Genomic DNA, 23,185 nt, shown 5'->3' with positions numbered 1-23,185 from the left:
AACAGACTCCATCAGTGCCAAAGAGAGAAGGTCACTGCACAAAAAGCGTCTCAGAGCAGCAGCGGGCATTAGTAGTAGCCAGCTTTGTCCACTGAATTAAAACAACACCCCCTTCAGAGGATCCCTTTGGTTCCCCAAGTCCGGGATCAGCTTTAATTCAGAAGGAATGAACAATGTTTATAAAACCACACAGCACTGAAATTAACAGGGTTAATCCTACGTGCAGGAGATTTGCAGAATCAGATCCATAATTAGCGTCTTATTTGAAGAGAGTTCTGAAAGAGGCAGGTTATTTTTCTTGGTGCCTGTCTCTGTGTTGCTATCTGCCCCTCATGTTTCAGCACTAGTTCTGCATTCATCAGCAAGGCCAGTTAAAAATCGCCTGAGCCACCGTTTGACCAAGTGCTTATCTGCACAACTGCACAACCCATACCATCAGTTAGGGAAAAACAATTTCCCCTGGCTACTAGAGACAGCCTAATTACCTAATCCGACAGGTTATTAATGGTTCAAGTCAACAAAAAGTATAATGGATGCTGATAAGCACACGCGGCCTGGACATTTGGCACATACAACCCAGCTAGAAATCACTGCTATGAAAAGCTGCCACTGGCCACAGGACTAAATTGTCTGATCTCTCAGGGTTTCATTTAACGGGTCTATCAAAATGATAAAGAGACAAACTAGCAAGTTTAGTCCATTAAGGAGGACTGTGAAAGAGCCTAACAGGATGAAAGATACTTATGTTCCAGGTTAATGTAAAAATAAATCTCGGCTTCGTTTCTCTGCAATTACAACAGCCTCCCCTTTTACAGGGCTACTTTGGGGACAAAAATCATGTTACTGTCTGTACGAGGCAGGAGAGCAGTACACACAAAGGTTTTGCAAGGAAACGGGCAGCAAGAGCCAAGATACAGGCTTTTTTTTTTCTTTAAACAGCATTGTCAGACCTCCCATAACTCACCACAAGTGCTGCACTGTCTCATGGGTCTGCTTTCAAGACCCTGCTGCTGGAGCCATGTGATCCCATCAGAAACTCGGCTTTTCCATTTAGAGAGCAAAAAGAGCCATAGCCCTTGCAGGTACTGGGAGCAGTACGCCGCATATGTAACTCGAACAGCTCCAAGCCAGAAAGCATATAAAAAGGAACTCATGCTTTCAGTTATTTATTGTAATCTCAGGGTTTTCCAGGCCAGTTTTGTAACCACCCAGCAACTGTCACCTGCAGCATAAATGCCTGGAGCTAGCAGCACTGAGGCCGTTTAAGGACAAAGCGAAAGAAACGGATTTGCCCCATAGTCTTCAGGTTCCAGTTAGCACATCCCAACACCGACTGTACCTAAACCACAACGGCCAACAGGCAGCTTGCACCTCCAGCACCCACACGACGGGTTTTTCACAACCTCCTAGTTAACTTTGTTTTGGTTCACTGGCTTTTTACCTTCTTTTTTTTTTTATGGAACATTTTTCATTGTGTTTTGTTCTCCAGTTCCCTGTGAAATCTTTCATTTGCCACTTGCACGTAGTCGACTGCTCAGTGGAATCATCCATCCTCTATTGCCCATGCAATGAGAGGGCTAAAGGGGGCTGGGGGCTGCCTGAGCAATCAGTACTCCAGCACATCTCATGTATGTTTCAACACATGTCCCACCATTAAGCAAACAGTTTAAGCAACTGAAATATTTATCTCAACCCCTGTAGGCCCCCTGCAACATGCCCACCTGGAAAAAGTAACAGAGGAGACACCTATCTGCTTAAATGCACCCTGGATATACTAATTAAATGTTTGACTGAAACTTAACATGAAGAGATTTCAGTCAAGGATGTTTCACTTTTACAATAGCTTGTACTGGAAATACAAGACCTGGTGGCTCACTCAGTACTAGCATTGCATATAGCACTTGCTGTAAAATTATTGCATAAAGCAATAACGCACATGTTGCATAAAGCCCAGCTTCTAATTCAAATAAAGCAACAATTGGTTTCCTTAGATTCGTTTTTTCCTATTTCAGCACTAAAATTACAAATATCTACAACACACTCTAGAGTAGACTCAAATTCTTCAAACCACAACAAAGGGAAATGCAAAGCAATTTTGACTGGAACTATGAAGAGAACCACATCAAAATCAGTGTTTCTTTAATACCGAAATCTTTCACCACATTCTCAAAACCACAATATATGTAGTGAATACCAGTGGTTCATATTGTCCACTGTTGGTGCTGCTGGAGACTGCAGACGTTAAATGGATATAACTAAGGTCAACAGAGGCCAACAGAGAGGACAAGACATGATATAAACTGCAGAATGCTACTAGCCCAGATACTGCAATTTAGGCATGGCAAAAGGTGGCTTCCATGTTCTAACATGAGGCAAAAGAAGATGCTTCCCACAAGACATTCCACGGAAAGCCTGCAGCTTGAGTTGCAAGAAACATAGTCCACTGCTACAAAGCAGGTCCACCTGGTCAAATAATTTCCCCAGCAGGCAGCTGCTGTGCTTGAAACACGTGCTTTCACACCCTGGACTGCATGTTTGAACACTGCAAAGCAGGCAGCTGACATCAAAGCAATTCAAAGAGGGTCTCCCCTACCAAAGAGGGCTGTAGATTTTTTTCAGTCGGATGAAAACACAGACAGTGATACCATCATTGTTTAACCAAAATTACATAAGCTTATTATTGGTCCAAAAAGGCAACAACTCTACGTATTAGGTCGTGTATAAATGAGCTGTACCTGTCTCTCTTGTTCTATCTGGGTAATACAATTCATCAGCTTTAACCACAAAACTGCTCACCTCTCTGAAGCTCCTCACTTGTCTCTCCGTATCTTCAAGACAAGTTCGTTACCACAGAGTATCTGTGCGTGCTGGAGCTCTGGACACCCACATACGCATGCAGTAACCTGTCAGCCCATTGCAAGGAGATGAGGCTTACTGTGCACTGCCAATGAAGTCCCCATCGGACAGGCTCCTGGCACCACAGATGACATCGTATCTGACATCCACTATAAAGACACACACAAAAAAAAAAATCTGTAAGTGCATAAGCATTTCCAGCAAAAGAACATCAGCAAATCTGGTATTAAAAGTCCAGGAAAGCACTACATCTTTACACAGTACATAGTAACCTGCAGTAATTTGGGGTCTTGCTATCTACTGCTACTCCTTTTCTCATTTCTGGGGTAGGAATTCACATAATTTCTATCTATGGAGAAGGATCTTCAGACATCTAAATGTTTTGTACACTCTAAGGTCAAGAAAGCTAACAAGACACAGAAGGAACGCATTTTCCGCTTCTGAACCACAAACCTGCCAAACACTCAAGAACATATGATGGAAAAATATACCAAGTGGCATGAAAGTACCATAAACAATTTTAGGCAGTATTAGACAAATAGCCCTAAGCTGTTCTTTCCCTTGCATATGAAAAAAAAATAAATTAAAAAAAAAAAGATCAGAGCTTATATGTAACTGTATTTCATTCTTCTGCGTTCCCTGGCTTCCCTGGCTGTTTGAATGCTACAATACAGATTTAAAAAAAAAAAACAAAAACTATTTGTTAAGGGCTGTAGTCTGATCTCATAAAACCTTTTACTTTCATGCCATTTGAGCTGATGTCAAAGTTCTCATTTAGCTTATCACAAGATGATGAGGAAAATGCATGCTCTCAACTTTCTCAGCATTATAGGCATTTTTTCCCAAACTTTTCTCACATTTTTATAAATACCACAAGAGGGAGCAACGAGTTCACCTTCTGATCCGAGAAACAGGTATGAAAAAGCAGCTCATCGTCATCACTAAGGCTGAACTTGGTCATAGGCAAAGTTTATAATGCTTTTACACAGCACCCAAGTTCTTGGGCAGTTAACAGGGCAGTTCTGTGCTTTGAGAAAGGTGTTGTCTCACAATCACACCCTGCAGAGCTCTTTTCAAAGTCAGCAGTTGCTGCAGAGCTCGTCTGAGGAACAGAAAGACAGGGTAATGCCGTAAGGCTGGTACAATCAAGACAATCCTGACAAAGAAAATAAAAATAAAAATAAATAAATAAATAAATAAAACACAGAATCATTTTAGCAGTGTTAGCAGGATGTTTACATGAAATTTCTGAGCATTTCGAACTATATTAGGTATGCACGTGGAGGTGAGGGACAAGGAGCAGAACTAGATGCTTCTAGCAGCACATACTGCTTCTAACTGCAGTGTACATGATTTCTCAGTAAATACATGTTATCTGAAAACAGCTCCCTAAAAAATCCCCCTGAACTACTAGCACTTCTTCAGCATAAACTTGGCCACACAGAGGGAACAAGTTCTTTGTATAGGAAGGTCTCGCTGGTCTTTCTTGCTCTCTCTCTCTTACCCCTCAAATCATTAACACTCTTAACTTCTACTGTTATGAAACGTGCTAGTTATAATAGAAAAATGAAACATCAATCTAGGCAGTTACAGATTGCAGCTGACACCACTATTAAAAACAGTGACTAAAATCTCATCGCAGCAGAGCACTCCCACAGGTGCTTCGGCCCACTAACTTCCCACATACAGGAGTTTTAACTGCACCGTTTTCATCACTGGTATCAAACACAGTAAGAAATATCCTTACAAACTGCTGGACAAAGACGGACTATATCCAGACATATTTTCTAGAAGGAGGTAAAGAGAACTGAGCCCTCTGCCTCACACTTACCCTCCTTTTGGCTAAGGCTAGTCGGCTGTAGTTATTCAACTCTGCTCAGGTCTGGGCTGCATTTGTCCCATCACTCACAATTAGGATCAAACACACAAATGAGGGGCTTGCTGAGTCCTAGGTCAGCTTGGCTGCAGACCACAGCTATTTCCTCTCGATAGGCAGAGGCTGTCACAAACACCAACAGTGGCAGACCCAGGTAAGCACTTTCTGAAATACAGCACACTTGGTAACTGCATGACATGTCACCAGGCGAGCACAGACCAGACCCGATTCCCTTCACGCTTGCACTGTTGGCAATCAGAAGCAGAGCTGCTGCAGTCAGACGGGCGTGCGATAACCCGCAGCCCACTCGGACTCAATGCCCCGGTAAATGCAGCAGAGGGAGCTCCCAAATCGCACCGTTACCAAACACAGGGCTCCGTCCTTTTCCTTGAAGGCGGTTCAAAAGGCAAGAATGAGACAGATGCAATCCACAGAACAGTGCAAATACCTCCCCATAGCTGAATGTGTTTTACAGTAAAATCCTCAGTTGTTAGGGAATAGCTGCAGGTTTAGCAGTAAGCAGAGACAGATTTACCACTACAGACTTTTACCTATTGATAGGCCGGTTCACTGAAAATATTTGACAGTAGAAATGATGCGCACACACTACAGGTTTCTACAGTTACACCTACTTTAAAATTTTAAATGTATTAAAGTGGGTGTCATTAAAGGGAAAGTCTGATAGTTGAGCCAATAAGGCAAAATATGGGCAAGCACTTTACGGACCACACCACCACCTTCCCCACATCACTCCATCTCTCCGTGACTCACTTTACCATGTAAAATGACAGCAGCAGCAGCAAAAAGTGCTATGAAGAAACAGGATGAAGCAGCAATCATTCCAGCTGTGGAAAAGAAAGAGAGAGAGAATAGCAAATTTATCTAAGAGCCTCCTTTGCATATTACCAGACAGTTCACACCTTCAAAGTGTTGTGTCTTTGGTCCCTGCCTGCAGACAATGAAGTGAGTTGAACTAGTCACAGCACCTGCCGTGTTGTATCTATCCTCCCATATCTATCCTTTATTAAGGAATCCTGGAGGACTTCAGACAATACCAAATAACAAGATCTGCTAACAAATGTTTCTAAAGTAGTCATTATAATTAACTCAAAAAAAATGTTTGTGAATTGTTTTTATTGTTCCTTGGACCTGTGGTCCCCCTAAGCTCTACCAGGTTTTTAAGTTTCTCTCCATAAATGCAAAGTCTAAAATCTTCCAGAAGTTAAAACACGTATTCTTTAACTCCCAGAAAAGAACCTTGCATAATCCTGTGACCCCAAAAGGGGTGCCTTCTGCAGACCCAGCACATATTTCAGTACCATAACAACACTGCCAGAGCTGCCCATGCAGCAAAGAGCTCTTCACTTTTCACCTAGAGGATTTAAGAAATAGTCCATTATGCCAGCTGCTGAAAGAACGCGGTACGTTTGGGTTGTTCGAGGTCTCTCTCACAATGCTTCATCACGTAATTCCAACAGGACCTCTTACAACCTCTTACACGCCTGCCCTTCGCAAACAAACCCCTTCAAGTACCAAATGCACAGAGCAAAGGCTGAAGTGCTCTTTATTTTCCTATATAAAAGACCTGCAAAGGGAGAAGAGAACAGATATGAAATCCAGACTGTAAGCAGATGTGGATGGGGACACAGCAGAAGGCATCTGCTCCAGGATGAATGTGCACGGTGACAGCAGTGTCCGTCATTTCAACACGATGGTTCTCCAGAGTTCGCCAGCAACACCCCAATTCTTACCTCATTTGTTTTCCAACCAATATTTTACTGTGCTCTTGAATATGCAGCAGAGAAAGGGAAGCAGATTTGCCTTGTATTGTGCACACATTTTTTCCAAGCAGTCAGGTATGCCTCATCAGCAAAAAGCAGTTACATTATTTTCAGAAGTTATTAACTGAAATGGGAAACCAGCATACTGTGATTCCATTACAAAAGAGTTACTGCGCTCAAGCACAGCTGGTGTAATAAGCATCAACTGGCTCCAAGAGAATCTAGCTATGCCAGCTAGGGCTTTGTCCCGCAAAGTCCAGTCTTGCAGCTCACCGGTATAGGCAGCATTGCCACGTAACCTAGATCTAAATCCGTAATAAGAAAGAGAGGTGCTGATCTTCAAAGTCACACAGATCCTCACAGAGAGCTGTGTAAAACGGAAGTATAACAAAATAAAAAATATGAAACAATCTGGAGAGGTACATTGGCATTAAAGATGCTCAGCACCCTTCAGAATCTGGTTTCTAGAACATCAAAGCTGGATCAGAGCTTTCATCAGAACCATTTCTGCTTTATCCACACTCTGCACTGAAGCGTCTACTGGCTTGAAGACGACGTCTGCTTACTAAAGATCTGTGCTGAGGTGGCAAACCAACTCCTTGGACATACCTCAAGAAGTGTTTCCTGTTAACCCTGTCAAGTATTTTATCTCTTTATATATACACTTTATATAATAAAGTTATAACTTTATTGCAATATGGTTATGGACAGGCTTTTCTTTCTAAGCTGAAGTATTAATCTTTAAATATAAATATATATTTTAATGAAGTTCTATGAAGAAAGCTGACACATATGATCAGTGTGCCCCTAAAACAAACCAAGAAACATTTCAAGCACATCAAGTACCAGACCCCTCGTGCAGTTCCAACGTTGCTGTCATCTCCAAACATAAGCATATACTTCCCTTCATCTTTCAAATCCTTTCAAAGAAGGTGAGCTTTGTTATCTGTCACATTTTACTTTTTATGGGAGCCAAAGAAAAGCAAGAAAGCAGTAGCAGCAAGGTTGGTCAAACACGAAATGATGAAAATGTCATTTAGATCACACTTGCTCAGGGCATTTTTCAACGGCATTGGGCAGCAACTGTGAAACGGGCTCTCCGGCTCATGATGAGACACAGTACAACTGCAAAATACTAAGTCAGAAGTTCAGCCAGCAGTATGGGACTTGCCTGAGGATATCCAAAAAATCCGGACCATGACAGAAAAGGAAGACTACACTGTATCCCAGAAATAATGATTAAAACATATTCATCCTTGAAAGTTTCCAGGGGTAGCATGGTTCGCCTGATCACAGAGTGCTAGAAAACTGCAAACTAATAGAATGAAGCACCCTGTAGCGATGTACAAAACCTCAGAATACAGATAACTGCCTCATCCAGCCATTTGTGATAAAAATCTATTTTTATCTCCATTTCAAAAGAGAAAATACCAGCAAAAGACAACACCTGTAGGAAGAAAAATAGCTTCCCAATAAACAGCTCTGCTGAAAATAATTTTGATGAAAATCAGCTTGCGTCAGATGGCTGCTGCTGAGCTAGCAAGGAGAAAATTGTGCTTTATCTGCTGGTTTGGGTATTTTTGAATTTGGGTTGTTTGGAACAAAGGAGCTGTAGAACTTGGTTCTTGTGGCTAGAAGAAATTTGATGGCTCAAATCGTGTTTCCTGAAACTAAAAGAAACTGTATTACAGACGTTTGTGTAGAACCACTGTTCCTTCCACCACAAATGAGGCCCTAAACCTTCAAACACAGATAAGGTCTTCAAAACGTGAAGCCAAAAGCTGCTAAAAAAATTGCAAACAGGGAAAACACTGGCAGTTCCCTAAGTCACTGACGTATCAGGGAGGGAAAAAATGTCCAGAGAGCTCTTGGAGGCACAAAAGGAAGTATAGGCGTAGATTTCTGTCGTGTGTCCCCCGATGTCATTCTTTAAAAGAGAGCACTGAGCATAGCTAGCAAGTCTTAATGATTTAACCTACATTTGTGCAGGGCTGGCCTATGACCTCTTCACTTTACTACTTCCAGACCGCATCCCAGTACTCCTATGATACACAAGGATATTTTTCCCCACTGCCCATTGTAACTGAAGCACATATCCCTCCTCTATTGCAGGTGACTGTGCACAGTGGAAAATATATCATTCAAAAATTCTAAGTGTATCTTCTTTAATTTGCGATAATCCCCAAAAGGTTGTTTCTTACTGTAAAAGCTAAGACTTCTTAAAGCACACCTACCTTCACCAATGATTAAAAACAGTTTAGCAATAAAGAGCCCAGAAGCAAATGCAGCAACTGAAGAAACATTCTGGGATCCCAAGTCAAAAAAGCTCTGCAGCTAACAGGAGCGGTAGGGATGCAATTCAGACAGAAAATCCGATCCAGAGAATGGTTCAGCAGTCACTCCCAAAAGGCAAAGGCAATACACTTACAATACTTCCACTACCTACAGCACACACGTTCTGCTTACCTGTTACTGAAACAGATTTATGGTACAGTCACAATCATAAGAAAAATCACACAGCTGCCTGCATAGGAACATGCAGAAATTAGGTATTTCATTTTGTTTGATATGTGTGGAAAAAACATATTTAATGTAAGCTCTCCCGTGTTGGGTTCCCTCAGCAAAAGGCCCACACCACGCAGGCAAATTGTGCAGCAGGAAGTCTTTGTCCATTTGTTCTCCATCAGCATGCCCAATAAACTCGTGGCAGATGGGGAAGACTGAAGGTTTTCTCTCTCCACTCTAAAGGATGCACGTGCCCAGACCTCTGCCCCTCCAAGAGGCTACAGATGGATCTTGATTTCCAGGCTCTTCTTGAAAAGGGAAGATGACAAACTCTGCTCTTCTTTGGTCCCTGCTGAAAACTACAGCCACGTGTGGAGACTCAGGAGTTCAGTAGTATGACATCTCCCTTCCTGTGTTGCCTTCTGCACTTTCCACCACGATATGGCTCTGTGACCTTACTCCAGGGCAGCAATAGCTGGACTAGCCCAGAACAAGCCAGAGTGGGCGCCAGAAACTGGACAGTACCACCTCCTAGCCATCTGCCAACAGCCAGCTAACCCAGCTTCTCGGAGCTTCAGCTGGCCTGTTCAGAGGTAGTTCGGGAATTCCCGTGTGATACTGCAGGCACCACTTCTGGCAATTGCTACAGCCTTAATCATGCTTCTACAAATTTAAGTAGTGTTTTATTGTAAAGACAAGAGAAAAGGCAGTCTGAGGTTTGAAAACGAAAGTCAGGATCTAAACAGGACAAGAATCTGTGAAAGGTCATGAAAACTCTGTGCAAAGGTGCTTTTTGTAAGCATCACCCTTATAGACTTCACGCAAAACGTCAACCTGCATTTTCAAGATTAGGCATCAGTAAGCGCTTCAGGTGCTTTCCCAAAGCTTCTCACAGAGGGTGCTGCAGGAATAGGTCCACAAAGGCACACTGCTTCAGGCCAAACGCAATTTTTTTTGTGGTGAAAGGAATAAAGCTGAGGGTTGACTCAAGGAAGAACCTTGTGGCAGAGCAAGAGGGAGGCCTGTCAGTAACCAAGGACAGAAGCGCTACAGCACTCACACAGCCCCTGTGAGGTGAGAGGAAAGAGGAGGACAAAAGTCCAAGTCATTTGTTTGCAGACTACAAAACCAGAAGATTGTTCAGTCAGACATCTGGTATAAGAGAGGTTACGAGTTCAGGAAGCGTCTCCGCACTGACAGCTTCTATGTCCTTAGCTAAAACATAAACCATCCTGCCTTGGTGTGACGATCCCCAGACGTGGAGAACCCAGAACTTCACCAGCTATGCTATTTTATGGGTTAGTTATAAACACAAGGATTTTAAAATCTGTGCCTCGTTTCTAATCTAAGTTTCTCTGGCTTCAACTTTCAGTCACCTTTTGGATTAAATTTCCTTTAAGCCCTGCCCCGTAGCACTGTGTAAGAGTCTTTAGAAAGTGGTATTTTATCCTCATCCTCTAACATCTAGACCTCAGGATTAAGCCACCTTATGATTTAATTTATGTCATTCCCTCAGCAGTATACCACAGCAAGATCACAGAACTGCTGGGAGCCCGTGTAAGAAAGTTTGCAGGCCTCCTGTTGAGGGATCTCTGCCGTAACAGCGCCGACAACACAACTCAAGCAGAAGCCGTAGAGATCTGCAGAAGAGAGGCAATCCCGCAGGTTTCCGTGCACTCTCCCCGTGTTTGTCGCCACGGGGCACTGAGCAATCGCCGAACGCAGGGACTCGAAGCGGAGCAGAAGGGGCAGAGCACCGAAGCCCGGCTCCCCTTCCCCTCCCGCACAGCCCGGGGAGTTCCCCCCGAGCCCGGCCGTGCGCGTCCCACCCCCGGCCCTGACGCGGGCGCGTTAATGAAATGCTAATTACCGGGGCGCCGAGCCGGCCGGGCTGCCCGCGCCCATAAAACCCGGTGCCGGGCTCTGCCCGCTGCCAGCCCGCCGCCATGCAGGGCGCCCCCCCGGCGGCGCTGCACCTCCTCACCTCCTGCTTCATCGACGGCGTCGTGGGCCGGCGGCACGGTGAGAGGCGGCGGGGCGAGGCGAGGCGAGGCGAGGGGCCAAGCCGCTCGGCTAACTGCCCGCTTCTCTCCCCTCAGGCGAGGAGCGAGCGGAGCCACCGCCACCGCGGCCCGGCCCCGCCGAGGAGCCCTCAGCGGCGGGGCGCGGGGGGCGCCCGCCCGGCCATGAGGCGGCGGCAGCGGGGGGCGGCGAGGCGCCGGCTCCGCTGAGGAGAAAGCAGCGGCGGTACCGCACCACGTTCAGCACCTTCCAGCTGGAGGAGCTGGAGCGAGCCTTCCGCAAGTCCCACTACCCCGACGTGTTCACCAGGTAGCGGGGGTAGCGGGCGGTGGGGCCGGGCGCCGCTCGGGGGCAGGCGGGGAGGCGGCTAACGGTGCGCTGCCCCCCGCAGGGAGGAGCTGGCCGGCCGCCTGGAGCTGACGGAGGCCCGCGTCCAGGTGGGTGAGTGCCGGGCGGCGGCGGGGAGCCGGCCCGGGGGGCGGGTGGAGGCGGGCGGGCTGCGCTTCGGCCCCTCAGGGACGGATGGAGAGAGACTGGCCGGCCGCCTCGGGGACACCAGCGGCGCCTCCTGGGAGCACCCCCCCGCCGCGCTGCCAGCTCGCCTCTGCTGCTGTCCGCCCGGGTGGAAGCAGGTACCGTGTGCTGGGCTTTGGGGGCGTGAGGCCGGCCTGAGAACTCGGCTGGCTTACAGCGCCCGAGGGACCTGCGGGGCAGGCCGAGTTGTTAGCGAGGCGTTCCGAGGAGCTTGCACCACCCGCCTGCTCTGACTGAACTCGAAAACACAGTCAGTCACACTGCTAAATGACTGGTTAAAGCAAATACGGGATTAATTCGTATGACAGTAAGTATTGACTGTCCTGGGGAGTTCTGTGGCCCAGCTGAGCTGTGCTAACACCAGCGCTCGTAGAACTTGAGGCATAGAAAGGGAGACTCATCATCTCAGCGTGTGCAGTTTCCTTAAACTACAAATGCCCCAAGTAGGTTTTCCTGACTCTAAGCACTCGATACCTTCTAAAAAGTAGCTCAGAATTTGTCTCATCTAAGCTAGAAGTCCCTTCCCATACAAAACCTAGGTGTTCTGGTGTTGGGTTTGTGTTGTGCTGGGTTTTTTTTTGTTTTTTGAAAGTTGCTTCAAACTCTGTGAAGACTTCCAAAGTATTTTTAAGCTCAGAATAAAAAACTGTACAAAATTTGGCTTGTGCTGTCTATCAGATACCAACTGAACTACTGTTCCAGCACAGCCCTGGGTACGCGCATATTCATGAAAAACTGAGAACTGGGTGCAGCTGCTCAGTGTGACAGTCCTGCTTATTGCTGCATAGCGCTGTTACTGTTGGTGCCAGATCCTTGCTTATATATGTTGTCATAACTTAATTCACTGAATCTGGGATGGTTCACACTAGATAACACCTGTAAGGCTGTAATTTTTGTATATCTTTTTGTTTTAATATGCACCATCTTCAGAAAAGGTTCTTAGAAGTATTAACAGTACTTCACAGTTACTCTTCTGAGAATAGCTGGATGTTTTTCATATTTCTTTTGTGTGCTTGGAGGAAGTCTTATGCTCCTCCCTCTCTTTACCACCAATGATCACTAAAACTTCTACTCACTGAAATACCCCAATATCTGGCAACTACGCACAGCACCTACGGTTCGAAGGGACACAAGTGAAAAGCTGTTAACTTACCAGTTACTGTCACATGCCCTTCCTAGGGTGCTCACTCTGTAGTCCATTTGACTAGTGGAGGAATGGTGCAATGGTAGATGGCAAAGAGGAACTCATCTGATAGTGACTCATCTAAAAGACATGGAAATGTTTAGGTTTGATGTAGTCAAAAAGAAATTAACAAGCAAAATTCCAGAGTTCATGTATCCTCAGTGGATGGAAGGAACAACAAAAGACTCTTCCTTGCACCTACATATTCCTTGTCAGATTCAGATCCTAACAAGTCTTCAGGGCACAAGCACCCAGTCAGCACAGTTCGCTTGGGGTGAACTTCCAGTGCACAGCGCTTCTGTCTGCATGTGTCCTTGTCCTGTGGTAGATGGGAAACCTCTTAGCTTGGAGGTGAAAGGATTCATAGGAACAGGTACTGTATAGATATACTGTAAATAACAAACTACCTTAATGTCCAAATACATCCCTCAAATACCTATGCTCATAGTTGCTCTGTATGGTGTCCTGTGAGAAGACTTCCATGCCTCTCTACAGTACCTGAATAAACCAGTTGACATGAAAAGTGGTATCTTTAATTTACTCAAGTGGAATTCCAGGAAACTAATTGATCTTCCCAAGTACAATCAGACTCCTTCTTCGCCTCATTGTTTTCAATTTGAGATCTTCTCTGCGGCAACCCCGCTATCAACCAGCTGAAATGGATACAAGCCACTATGTTGTCCCCCACTCCTGCATTCTGGAGCCTTACATGAAAATGAAAAAACAAGGAAAAAAATTACCCATCGATATATTCTCATTTCAGCATCACTTCAAAAGACATCAACCGCTGATGTCCATTATTTGCTTGTAGAAAGGAAGAAAAGAGATGGCAGCAAGAATCTTCCCATTCTTCCAGACCATGGGAAAGGGGTAGTCTGAAAGTCCACAAAACATTTTAATTCATCTGAACCTGTGTTAGGAAGCTCTTCGGTAGCGTTTACATCTCTTCTTGCCATTCTGCTCATAATTCACATTGTTGCTATGGGAGGAAAATAAGAACAAGTTAAAGGGATATTTTGTTTTCAAAATGTGTAGAGCAAGCCATTATTTGGGTATTCTAGTTCTGCAAACTGGATCAGTGTTAAAACATTAGTTTACAAATATAGCTGATCTGAGCATCCTTGTCGTGTTTTCTGATTATGATCCTGTATTCAGCTACAGCAGAAACATGATACTGTTAGCCACATCCGTAAGTCTCTTTAATGATTGCTAGGTATAGCATCAATTAAATATATTTTCAAAGAAAATTACAGCAAGAAAGCTATCAAATATTACATGCTCACCTTTTCTTTTTAAAACTCTTGTCAGGTAATGAGGTGGTACTTACAAAAACCATCTGGATGATGTAGTGTACAATTCAAAATCATTACTTTAAAACTCATCCTCCTATGAGTATTAATACTCAAATATTCAGACAAGAGTAACACACTTTTTCCAAAGTATTTTGTCACTGCTATCAAACTCATACCATAAATACCTTAACACTAGCGTAGCGGTTTCTCTTATGTTTAGTTTATCACTTCAGATATATCCGAAAACAGAGTAAAGGCAAGTAAAGCAAAGGAAAAATGCCTAATAAAAGCTTCAAGATGACTAATCTGAATGCTAATGACTATAATATACGCATTAAATTTTGATAGCTGTTTGTCATGTATGATGCATGCCTGTGCCTCTTTTATCACTTGAGTTGATGAGTTTGTAACAGTAAGGAACTGAAAGTCAGCTTTTTTCTAAAGGTAATTATTAGATATCTATGGTGATACTCTTTTCACGTTTGAAGAATACAAAATCTGAGAGATGATTAAATAAGTTTAGTTTTAAAGCCAAAATCATCTGTAACACTAAAAAAAGTTATTTTTTAGTCAAAGTGCAAGTATGAGTGATCACATGGATTTGCTTTAGGACAGAAAAAGCAGAAAAGCACACATTTCATGTAAGGCTTCTTGATGAAGAACAGATTGAAGAACAATACTAAGACTTAGTAAGAAAATTAATACATTTGCAGTATGTTATTTCCTTTTAGGAAAGTTTTTAACTTGCATATCTGCAGTGTGAGACAGTTCACTGCCTTTTTTATATGATTTATTTGAATGGAAAACACTAACACCTTTCCTTCCAAACACACTTAATGTTGTTTTAGCACCTAAAGGTAAATTAGTCACTGCAAATAGTTAGATGGCATGTCTGATATTAAAAGGAGCAGTGGAGGTGGGAACGCCCAAAAACCCAGTTTTGAGACATTACACGATAGAAATTTAGAACTGTTAAAATATTTTGGCTGAAATATAATTGCAGATATAGTAACAGCTATTAAAAGCCATACATCCATAAAACTTCTGCATCAAAATTCAAAGATTGTCATAACACTTCTATAGAATCTATTTCAGAAAGACTAATACCAAAGGAATAACTATTTTAGCATCTGCTGTCTTTTTTTCTTTTTAAAGACTTAATTTTTGCAGCTTAATTTTATGATTTTACTTTGGTTTAGTGACATCGACAGATTCTTGATATGAAGTTAACTACACTGTATGTTAAACAACCTCCATCTTTAAAGTCTGCTTTTGTCTTAAATCAGAAGTAAACTTCAGAAAGTCATGGTTCTGTACAGGACTGAGGAGTGTCTTTCCAAGAACTCTTGTTCTTTGTATTACCACTTTCTACTAAATGTTGAATCCTCATTAGAGCATTTAATTATTACACACAGAACCGTCCTGCACACAGCTCACTGAGTGACACAAGACTGCTGAGATTATAAGGCATTAAGCACAGCTAATGCCTTTTTTCCAAGTCCAGATCCAGTTCAGAATCCAGCTTGAATGGTCCCCACTACAGAGGGGACTCAAAAACCTGAGCAGCTGAGTACAGTTGGATTTTGAGTGTGCAACCTTACCAGCATACACTTTCAAGATTATTAAAAAAAACCAACTCTCCCCTCTGTTTTAGGGCTGATGCTCCTCAGTCTACTCTTTGCTACCATCCGGGGTCTGAAAGGTTCAGCTCAGTGAATGCTAATGACAGTGTGAAGAGTCAGTTTTTCTGATCTGTAGATTGGATTGACTATAATCTTTAAAAGATGTTTAATGGGCTAAAATAATGACTAGTCAGGCTCAAACAGGCAATATACTCAACAGCTTACTACACAAAACCGGTGCTAGCTAAAGCCCCTTTAGGAACAGCTTGATACGCTGTTCTAATAAGACTTACTAGATTTTCTAGTTTAGTATCGACTTCCACTGCAATTCAGTTAATCACTGTCATGTCACTATATCCTGTTTGCATTCATGGTAGGTAACAAAAGGTTTTCATTTTACTTTTAAGTTTCATGTATAAGAATGAATGGCCCAGCTATCAAGATAACAAGCACATGCCACATATTTGGCCTAGTTCCTCTTACAGTCATGATTAAGGTGCTTCCTAAGGTATCTGTACAGAAATAGCGACCTCTTGAAAGGCTTTGTTGAAATTTAGTTTTCAATAGCTTATGAAAGGAAGAATTATAATTTGAATAACTGATCATAAGTTCTCAAGTGATCAGTTTATCACAATGGGTTTAAACCATATGGGACTATACAGTCAGAGCTACAGTAGTAAAATTTAGTTTTTATAACCGATTTATTTGTTAATAAACCCATTACAGTATTTATGAATGGATCTTTAATATTAAGAAGTTTTTGTTTAACAGTAAATATTTTGCCATCTGTATCACTGCATGCAGTAGTAGCTGGTAAGACAAACTTCAGAGTAAGTTCAGCTAATGCCTTTATAATTTCTTATTGAAGGTCTGGTTCCAAAACAGAAGGGCAAAGTGGAGGAAACGTGAAAAAACTGAAATTCTGGGGACTGTTCCAGGAATCTCCTTAACGCACCCACTTGGTCTGTTTTTGGATGTTCCACTGGGTCATTCCCCCCTCCTAGATCACACGTGGAGGTCAATGCCATTTTCAACATTGGCTGTGCCATCCATGTCTTCAGCCTTTAGTCCTTCAACCCTAGGGCCGTTTGGCCTCAGCAGCCTTACCTGGACTTCTCTCTTCAGAAATCCCATTTTAAATCCACATTTTGGAAGGTATAGTCTTTTTTTTTTTTCTAAATCTCAAAACTGTTAAAAAACTGCATTTTTATTATTTGATATTCACGTATGTTCTTAATAAATGTGCTCCCATGGAAAAATAATGAAATGGAGCTGGTTCCCATGTGGGATCACTTGACTAGAAAAAAAATATTTAGTTTTAAGTCGTGCTAGTGAAAACTTCCTATGTAATTGCTGTTTGAATATCAATTGTGCATACTTACCAAAATTTTGGTCTCACTGAAGATTGGTCTTCACATAGAGTGCTGTAACCTAGGTGGCTTCAGCTCCATCCTTATCTTGCATAAATAATGATGTGACTGCAGACAGATGTGGCTTCTAGGAGATTTGGCAGAATAAAGGTTTTAGTCATTTTTTTTTCTATGGAGATCAGAAGGCTCCATAATGCACCCCATAAGATATGAAAAAGCATCTGTGTAGTGTGTATAAATATGCGTGTGTATATACACACACAGGTAAAAGACAGTGTTCTCGCTGAAATTACAGCCTGTATCAATTCCATGCTAACTGGCAGATCTGTCTGCCACACAGGCAAATGCTGCTTTTCACATGGAGCAACTTGTCTGAACAAATTGGCTACGTAAACAGCTACATAAATTGGTCTTTTTATGAGGTCATTTATTGTTTTCACAGAACGGGCTGAGCTCCAGCATCCAAGGTTTGCTGAGAAAGGATTAGGAGTTAAGTGAGTGGTTGATGTTCTAGGTATCTGCAGTCTGATCAGCTGTCTGGTTTATTTCAATTAAGTGTTTTTTTGTTTGCTTTAAGAGTAAGATGCTGTACTGCAAAATAAAGCAAAAATACATTCTGCAAAACAATGTACATTTGGAAGAAACTGGTAGTTCTGGCAAGTTAGTTTCCCCACTTTTTTTTTTTATTCCCTGCAACTCAAAAAGTACTTGTTCTCCAAAACAATTCTTAGTTTGGATAATATTGACTTCTTTCAAATACAGGTTTCTCAATGCTTTAAATCCTCTCATGACAACAGCTTCAGTACTAATGAAAGCTCCTGGACCCCCGTCAGACCCTGCTCTTACTGCCTTCACTGATCCAGCAGCAGTTGAAAGGAAAACGTCGAGCATTGCAGCACTAAGGCTCAAAGCGAAAGAACATTCAGCACAAATCCCTCAATTAAACCTCATCTCCAGTCTTACAAACACTAACAAAGAACTTTGTTAGGAGCTCTCCCACAGACTGCAGCCACAGAGGGGAAAGTGAATGCCTTCCCCAATAAGTAGCGCCTGTTAGAGACATTTAAAAAAAAAGAGAAAACACACATCCAGCTGTAGTTCCTCCACCTTCAACAACGGACTAAAAGGAGATAACCCTGCTAAAAATTCTTCCTCCATTACAACATGAAATCCTGTAGCAAGTTGACTTTTGTCATCATTTTTATACTGAGTGAATTTCTGACGCTACAGAAATAAGCAGGAACTGCCCTTGTCTTTATAACTCAGGCTACAATGAAACTGAAGCTTCGAAATCCCTGAAGTCACTGGATGCTAGTTCAAAGGTTCAGAATTCGTTGTAGGAATAACTTCAGTCTTATAAGCAATTCTTAACTCATTTCTCAGGAGGAACTCTTACATACAGTACTTTAGACGTAAGAACCAGTACGCGGTATGTTCTTAACTTTGAAAACATGCTTCATGTTGAAGTACGGATGCCAATGAAATCTCGCATTTTAGACAGACTTAGCAGGAAGGAGATGTAGACTATTTTCAGTATAGACTTTCGATTCAGAACTGGGTTTGTATAAAATATATCTTGTTTCAATCAAGAAATGTTTATGTTCAGAGTGGCAACGTTTTAATAATTAAAAAATACACTTTGTATTTGAAAACTGTACCCTGTGACAATAGGTTATTAATGTGCAGTAAGTTGTGTGTAGTTCTCTGTGCACATACACGTATCACTAAGTAGCTAATAGCTGTAAATATGAGGTTACTGAATACTTTTAGCATGACTAGTGGCACATATTGCAAGACCACTAAGTTAACAGATCGCTTGTACATTTCCATGTTTCATGCCTTGAGTAGATTGAGAATTTAAGCAAAAACTAAATGTGAAGTGTTAAATTCTTCCTAGGACTGATGTTGAATGAGTATAAATAGAGGTTCTACTAACCAGAAGTCTCTAGTTCAGCAAAATCATGAACTCCTTTTCTGGCTTTGGACAAATCCTTTCAAAGTTTTTGCTGAACTTCCCCATCCATCAAATGGACTGCGAACAACTGTCCCAGCTATAGGCTTTGCAGCTTACTTGCCTACCTCACAGGGCTGTTGTGAGGACTGATTAAACAAACATGGTCGAGCTATACAAGTGCTCATTGTTGCTTAGCAGTCACAGCAGAAAGGCCAACGGCTGAGGACACCTGCAGATTACCTTCCCCAAGTCCGTAGTGACACTCCAAGCAAGTTCTGTTGTGGGCTGATGCGACAACGTGGAACTCGCCCATTGATGCTCTCTGGTTCCTAAAAACCATTCACAAGCACTAAATTCAAAGAAAAGATTTTGTAAGTTTCAGAACTTCTTTCTCACAGCAACTCTGGGACTACTCTTGAGACTATCAAAGATGTTTTCTAGGCTAGGGTTTTGAGTGCAGAGCTCCAGATACCTGACTTCTGCTTCTGTAGACTTCTCTGAGCTTGTATTTAGGTTTGTGACTGAGAAAGACAGTTTGCTGCATCATGCACCTCTGTTTCTCATTTTCCCTGAATTACCAGTTGCTTTGACTGCTCTTGGGCTGTAACGTACCACAAGACTGGAAGTATTTCTGGATTCACAGATCTCATTGTTACCACAGGTGGGAGGTGGTGGTGGTTTACTGTTAGGAAAAGCAAGCTTTATACCCAAAGTACGCTAGCTAGTCCTGCTGTGTGGGTCAAGCAGCAGAAGACGTGGAAGGCAATGTGACCAGGACCTCTCACAAAAAGTTTGTGTGCATTTTCTTCCACAACAGCTATTCACTCCCACCAGTTCACTCTGGTAGCCCAGGGTGCCAGCTGGCAGCATAACACAGTATCCACTCAAGCACTGGGTTTGTTCCAAATTAACCTTTTAAGTAGGTTAATGGTTTGAAAACTGTCAGTACACAATTCACAGAATAGAATGTGGCATCTTTCCTTGCCATCAGTGTCACTCTTGCAAGGTGAGGAGGTTCTGCAGGAAAGCAGACTGTGCCACTGTTTCATTAAAGCAGCAGGAACTGTCTTGCATTTGCCACAAGCCGTTCGGAAGAGAACTTTGCAATAAAAATAAAACCTATTTCTGCCAAGTTGTATTCCTAGACAAATTCACTAGAAGCAGCACGTGACAAATAACTGCTGAAGGCTGTTTTGAATAAATAGCATGAAATAGGAAGTTCTTACACTCACCAAAAACTTTGACTACAGGGCCATCAAAATTTCACCCAGAAAAAGCAAATTCACAAGCTAAAATTCCCTTGATTTCAGCAGTTAAATGCAGAGGTAACTTTTATCTGTCAAAGTTTTTCTAATAGCTATGGACATGAATGATTTCAGGGACAGCAGTTAATACACTGAGGCAAGTAACTTCACTTATTTGCGCTATAGCTTGTATCAGAACCAGATCTAGGAGCTGCTACCTTTACACAGCACATACAGCCACTTTTACATAGGCCACAAGACCCTCAAAATTAGAGGTTTGGATACCAGGTTTGGTTCCTAAACCCCTCCCCAGGTTTATTTGGCATTGCTCTTTCCAGATTCACCTTACAAGAAGTCACCCTCTGACAACGCCCTCCTCCCTTACTGCAACCACAACCAAGCACCTGCTTGGTACTGCTCCTCTGTCACCTTAACTTCTGAATTTGTCACACCGAGTCAGGGAAGAGGCAGGGACTCTGTTGCATATTTATCCATGGCTCTGTGGCTTTAAGCCACTGCGTTCTTTTTGATACGTGAAAGAACTGCAAAGGTAAGTACACTGCTTATTTTGTTATATACAGATTAAATAAAAGCTGCCATTCCTATGCCATTTGGGTGGAAGATGGTGCCTGCAGATGTTAGCATCTCACAGCGGGTGCAAGCAGGGAATACAGCTCGCCGATGTGTCACCTGGTTTTAGTTTGAAATGCAGAGAAGTGGTTTTTTTAAACCTGATTTCACTTTTTCTGCTTTAATGAGTGCTTCCAAGAAATTTCTGTTCTTTCATGTGAATTAAAAAGCCAGCTGTGAGAACTAATGATATTATGAAAACAAATATGCAGGGCAACACTTGAAATCAGCTTAGGAATCAAAGTACACCTGTAACCAAAACTCAGCAAGCCTTTCATGTTAATTAGTACTATTTTTTAACAGAATATCACACCAAGGAAGAAAGCTTATCTGTTTAGAAATGTTACTTTATTTTAAATTTAAATAAAGAGGATTAAAAGTTTTTGTGGACATAGCATTAAAATGGCAGTTAAGAAATGTTGGGAAGAATTTAACTGAAAAACCTTCAGTCTGGTTTCATAGCTACACATGGGTCAACACTTAAATAAACCAAGCAGGAACATTTCCTTTCCTAGCTCTTCTCAATGCAACAGCAGCATCCCACATTCTAAACCAGTCAGAGAGCTTTTTGATTTTTGTTTTAAATAGTTCTCACAGTGAACATTGCAATTATTTCCAGACACTTTATTTTGCCTTATAGGACTAAAGAATTTAGTGCAATTTAGGCAAAGCTTACGTTGATCTGGATTTAGACTGCAGGATTTTTTTTTTGTCAGGGTTGCAGCCTAATTCTTCTCTGTGTGCCATCAACACAGTTTCTTGGCATAGGCTTCAACTGAGGCAGGCCTGGAGCCCTGCTTGTTTTATTGGGTTTGTCTAGTTTTCCTGAAAGCAAAAATCTTGGGGAGGATTTTCAAAGTAGCACAAGATCTGAATACACCACTACCCCCCTTCACCTTCTGCAGGCTTTAGACCACTGTGAGAAAAACTCAGTTGTGGAATTAGACCTCCTGACATTACCCTCCATGTGACAATTTTCTGAGGTGTTTTGCTTGTAGATTTTGGACAATATTGATACCTCTTCAAGAAATGCTTGCAAATATTTATATTGGAGTACTCACATTTGGCTAAATTGACAGGTTTGTTTAATTTGTCCTCTGCCCCAAGTTCAGTTCTGGTAACATAGGATGTCGGGTAAATCTTTGTATTTCCAGTGGCATAATATCATCAGAACCTTGCCTACAAAGAAAGAGCAATTTTGTTGGGGGGAAAAAAAAGGAGAATAATAGGCCAGGTGTTTGAAGAAAAGACAAAAGAAACAAGCACAGTAGGGTGTTCTGACTCACAAATCTGTATTGAGAAAGAAGTATTCATGAAGAAAATTAATTTAAGAAGTATGTAGTTCAGGTTTTGAGCCCATAAGTTCCTTTCAAAAACAGATTAGTGATTAAAAACTTTTTTAGTCTAGCAATCTCTTAAACAATTAGCACAGTAATTGGAAAGGGACTACAAATTCAAATCTAGATAGACATAAAAGAGTTTCCCCATAGAGCTTTCCCTCGTTTTGTGGGTAACTGGCGCGCACCTGCCTTTACCATCAGTGGGGTTGAAATACAGAAGTGCTCTGAATAGGGATACAAATGCCCCAAACAGTAATACCATACAAATTACTTAATTCATGTAAAGTAATGGTAATTGTATTTATTATGAATGTGTGAGTGACTCCTTTATTTCAAGTTATATGAGATGTAAACCACTAGTGTGCAATGAGGTCTTCACTGCAAATTCGCCAACCATAGGGTGGGATGTTACTTTTCTCCTTAGTCCGAACAATAAATGTGGATGCACTGCCACATGGAAATGGAGATCTACTGACTTAAACCAGGTAAATAAGAATTTCTCTACTTACAGGCTGTCTTTAAGAACCTTTCTCTCCTCCAGTCAGGTAATAATTCTGCTCCATTTGCTCATCCTGCAAAAGATGCCTGAAAGGAAAGGAAAGGGAAGATAAGGAAACAGGATCCCCAACCTTGAAATCTTTTTTTTCCCCAAGACAGATTTTTTTTTTCTATTTTTGAGGCTTTTAACAACTTGTTCATTTTCAACCCTGTCGTTACATGCCATGGATCACAACTAAATAGATAAAGCTTAGACTGCCAAAAGAATTTAAAAATAAAAGGTTCAAAAAGAGAGACTGTGCATAGGGCATCTCTGGCAACACAATTATACTTACCAGCAAATTTCTGAGTTGCAGCTTCCCATGAAGCTGTATGAACAAAATAAACCTAAGAATTGGAAGCATGTGATGCATGCCACTCATACTACACTTGAGCTATACAATGACACAAATTGCATAAAATACAGTTAAGGACAGGG

General features: G+C 42.1%; 1 protein-coding gene and 2 long non-coding RNA genes across 4 annotated transcripts; 1 reads left to right on the top strand and 2 right to left on the bottom strand.

Annotated features, from left to right (window-relative positions):
- Positions 1 to 3,024: 3,024 nt before the first annotated feature.
- Positions 3,025 to 11,213, bottom strand: LOC310880639. Its single transcript, XR_014571834.1, has 3 exons — positions 11,003 to 11,213; positions 4,688 to 5,577; positions 3,025 to 4,012 (listed from the first exon to the last, which is right to left on the bottom strand). It is a non-coding gene; the product is annotated as an uncharacterized lncRNA (long non-coding RNA).
- On the top strand, positions 5,600 to 19,242 carry ESX1 (ESX homeobox 1). Its single transcript, XM_083796760.1, has 5 exons — positions 5,600 to 11,040; positions 11,118 to 11,349; positions 11,432 to 11,477; positions 16,540 to 16,826; positions 17,804 to 19,242. The coding sequence occupies exons 1-5, from the start codon at positions 10,965 to 10,967 to the stop codon at positions 18,027 to 18,029; spliced, it is 867 nt and encodes a 288-aa protein (XP_083652886.1). The 5' UTR covers positions 5,600 to 10,964; the 3' UTR covers positions 18,030 to 19,242.
- LOC310880637 lies at positions 11,484 to 22,819 on the bottom strand. 2 transcript variants are annotated; one of them, XR_014571831.1, is made up of 4 exons: positions 22,719 to 22,819; positions 19,236 to 22,048; positions 17,054 to 17,168; positions 11,484 to 13,736 (listed from the first exon to the last, which is right to left on the bottom strand). It is a non-coding gene; the product is annotated as an uncharacterized lncRNA (long non-coding RNA). The 2 variants fall into 2 exon arrangements; XR_014571832.1 differs by having other exon boundaries at positions 21,931 to 22,048.
- Between the last annotated feature and the right edge of the window lie 366 nt (positions 22,820 to 23,185).

This window comes from Anser anser (genome assembly GCF_964211835.1).
Source record: "Anser anser genome assembly, chromosome: 13".
NCBI lineage: Eukaryota > Metazoa > Chordata > Aves > Anseriformes > Anatidae > Anser > Anser anser.
This window is presented reverse-complemented; position numbering and strand designations above follow the sequence as displayed.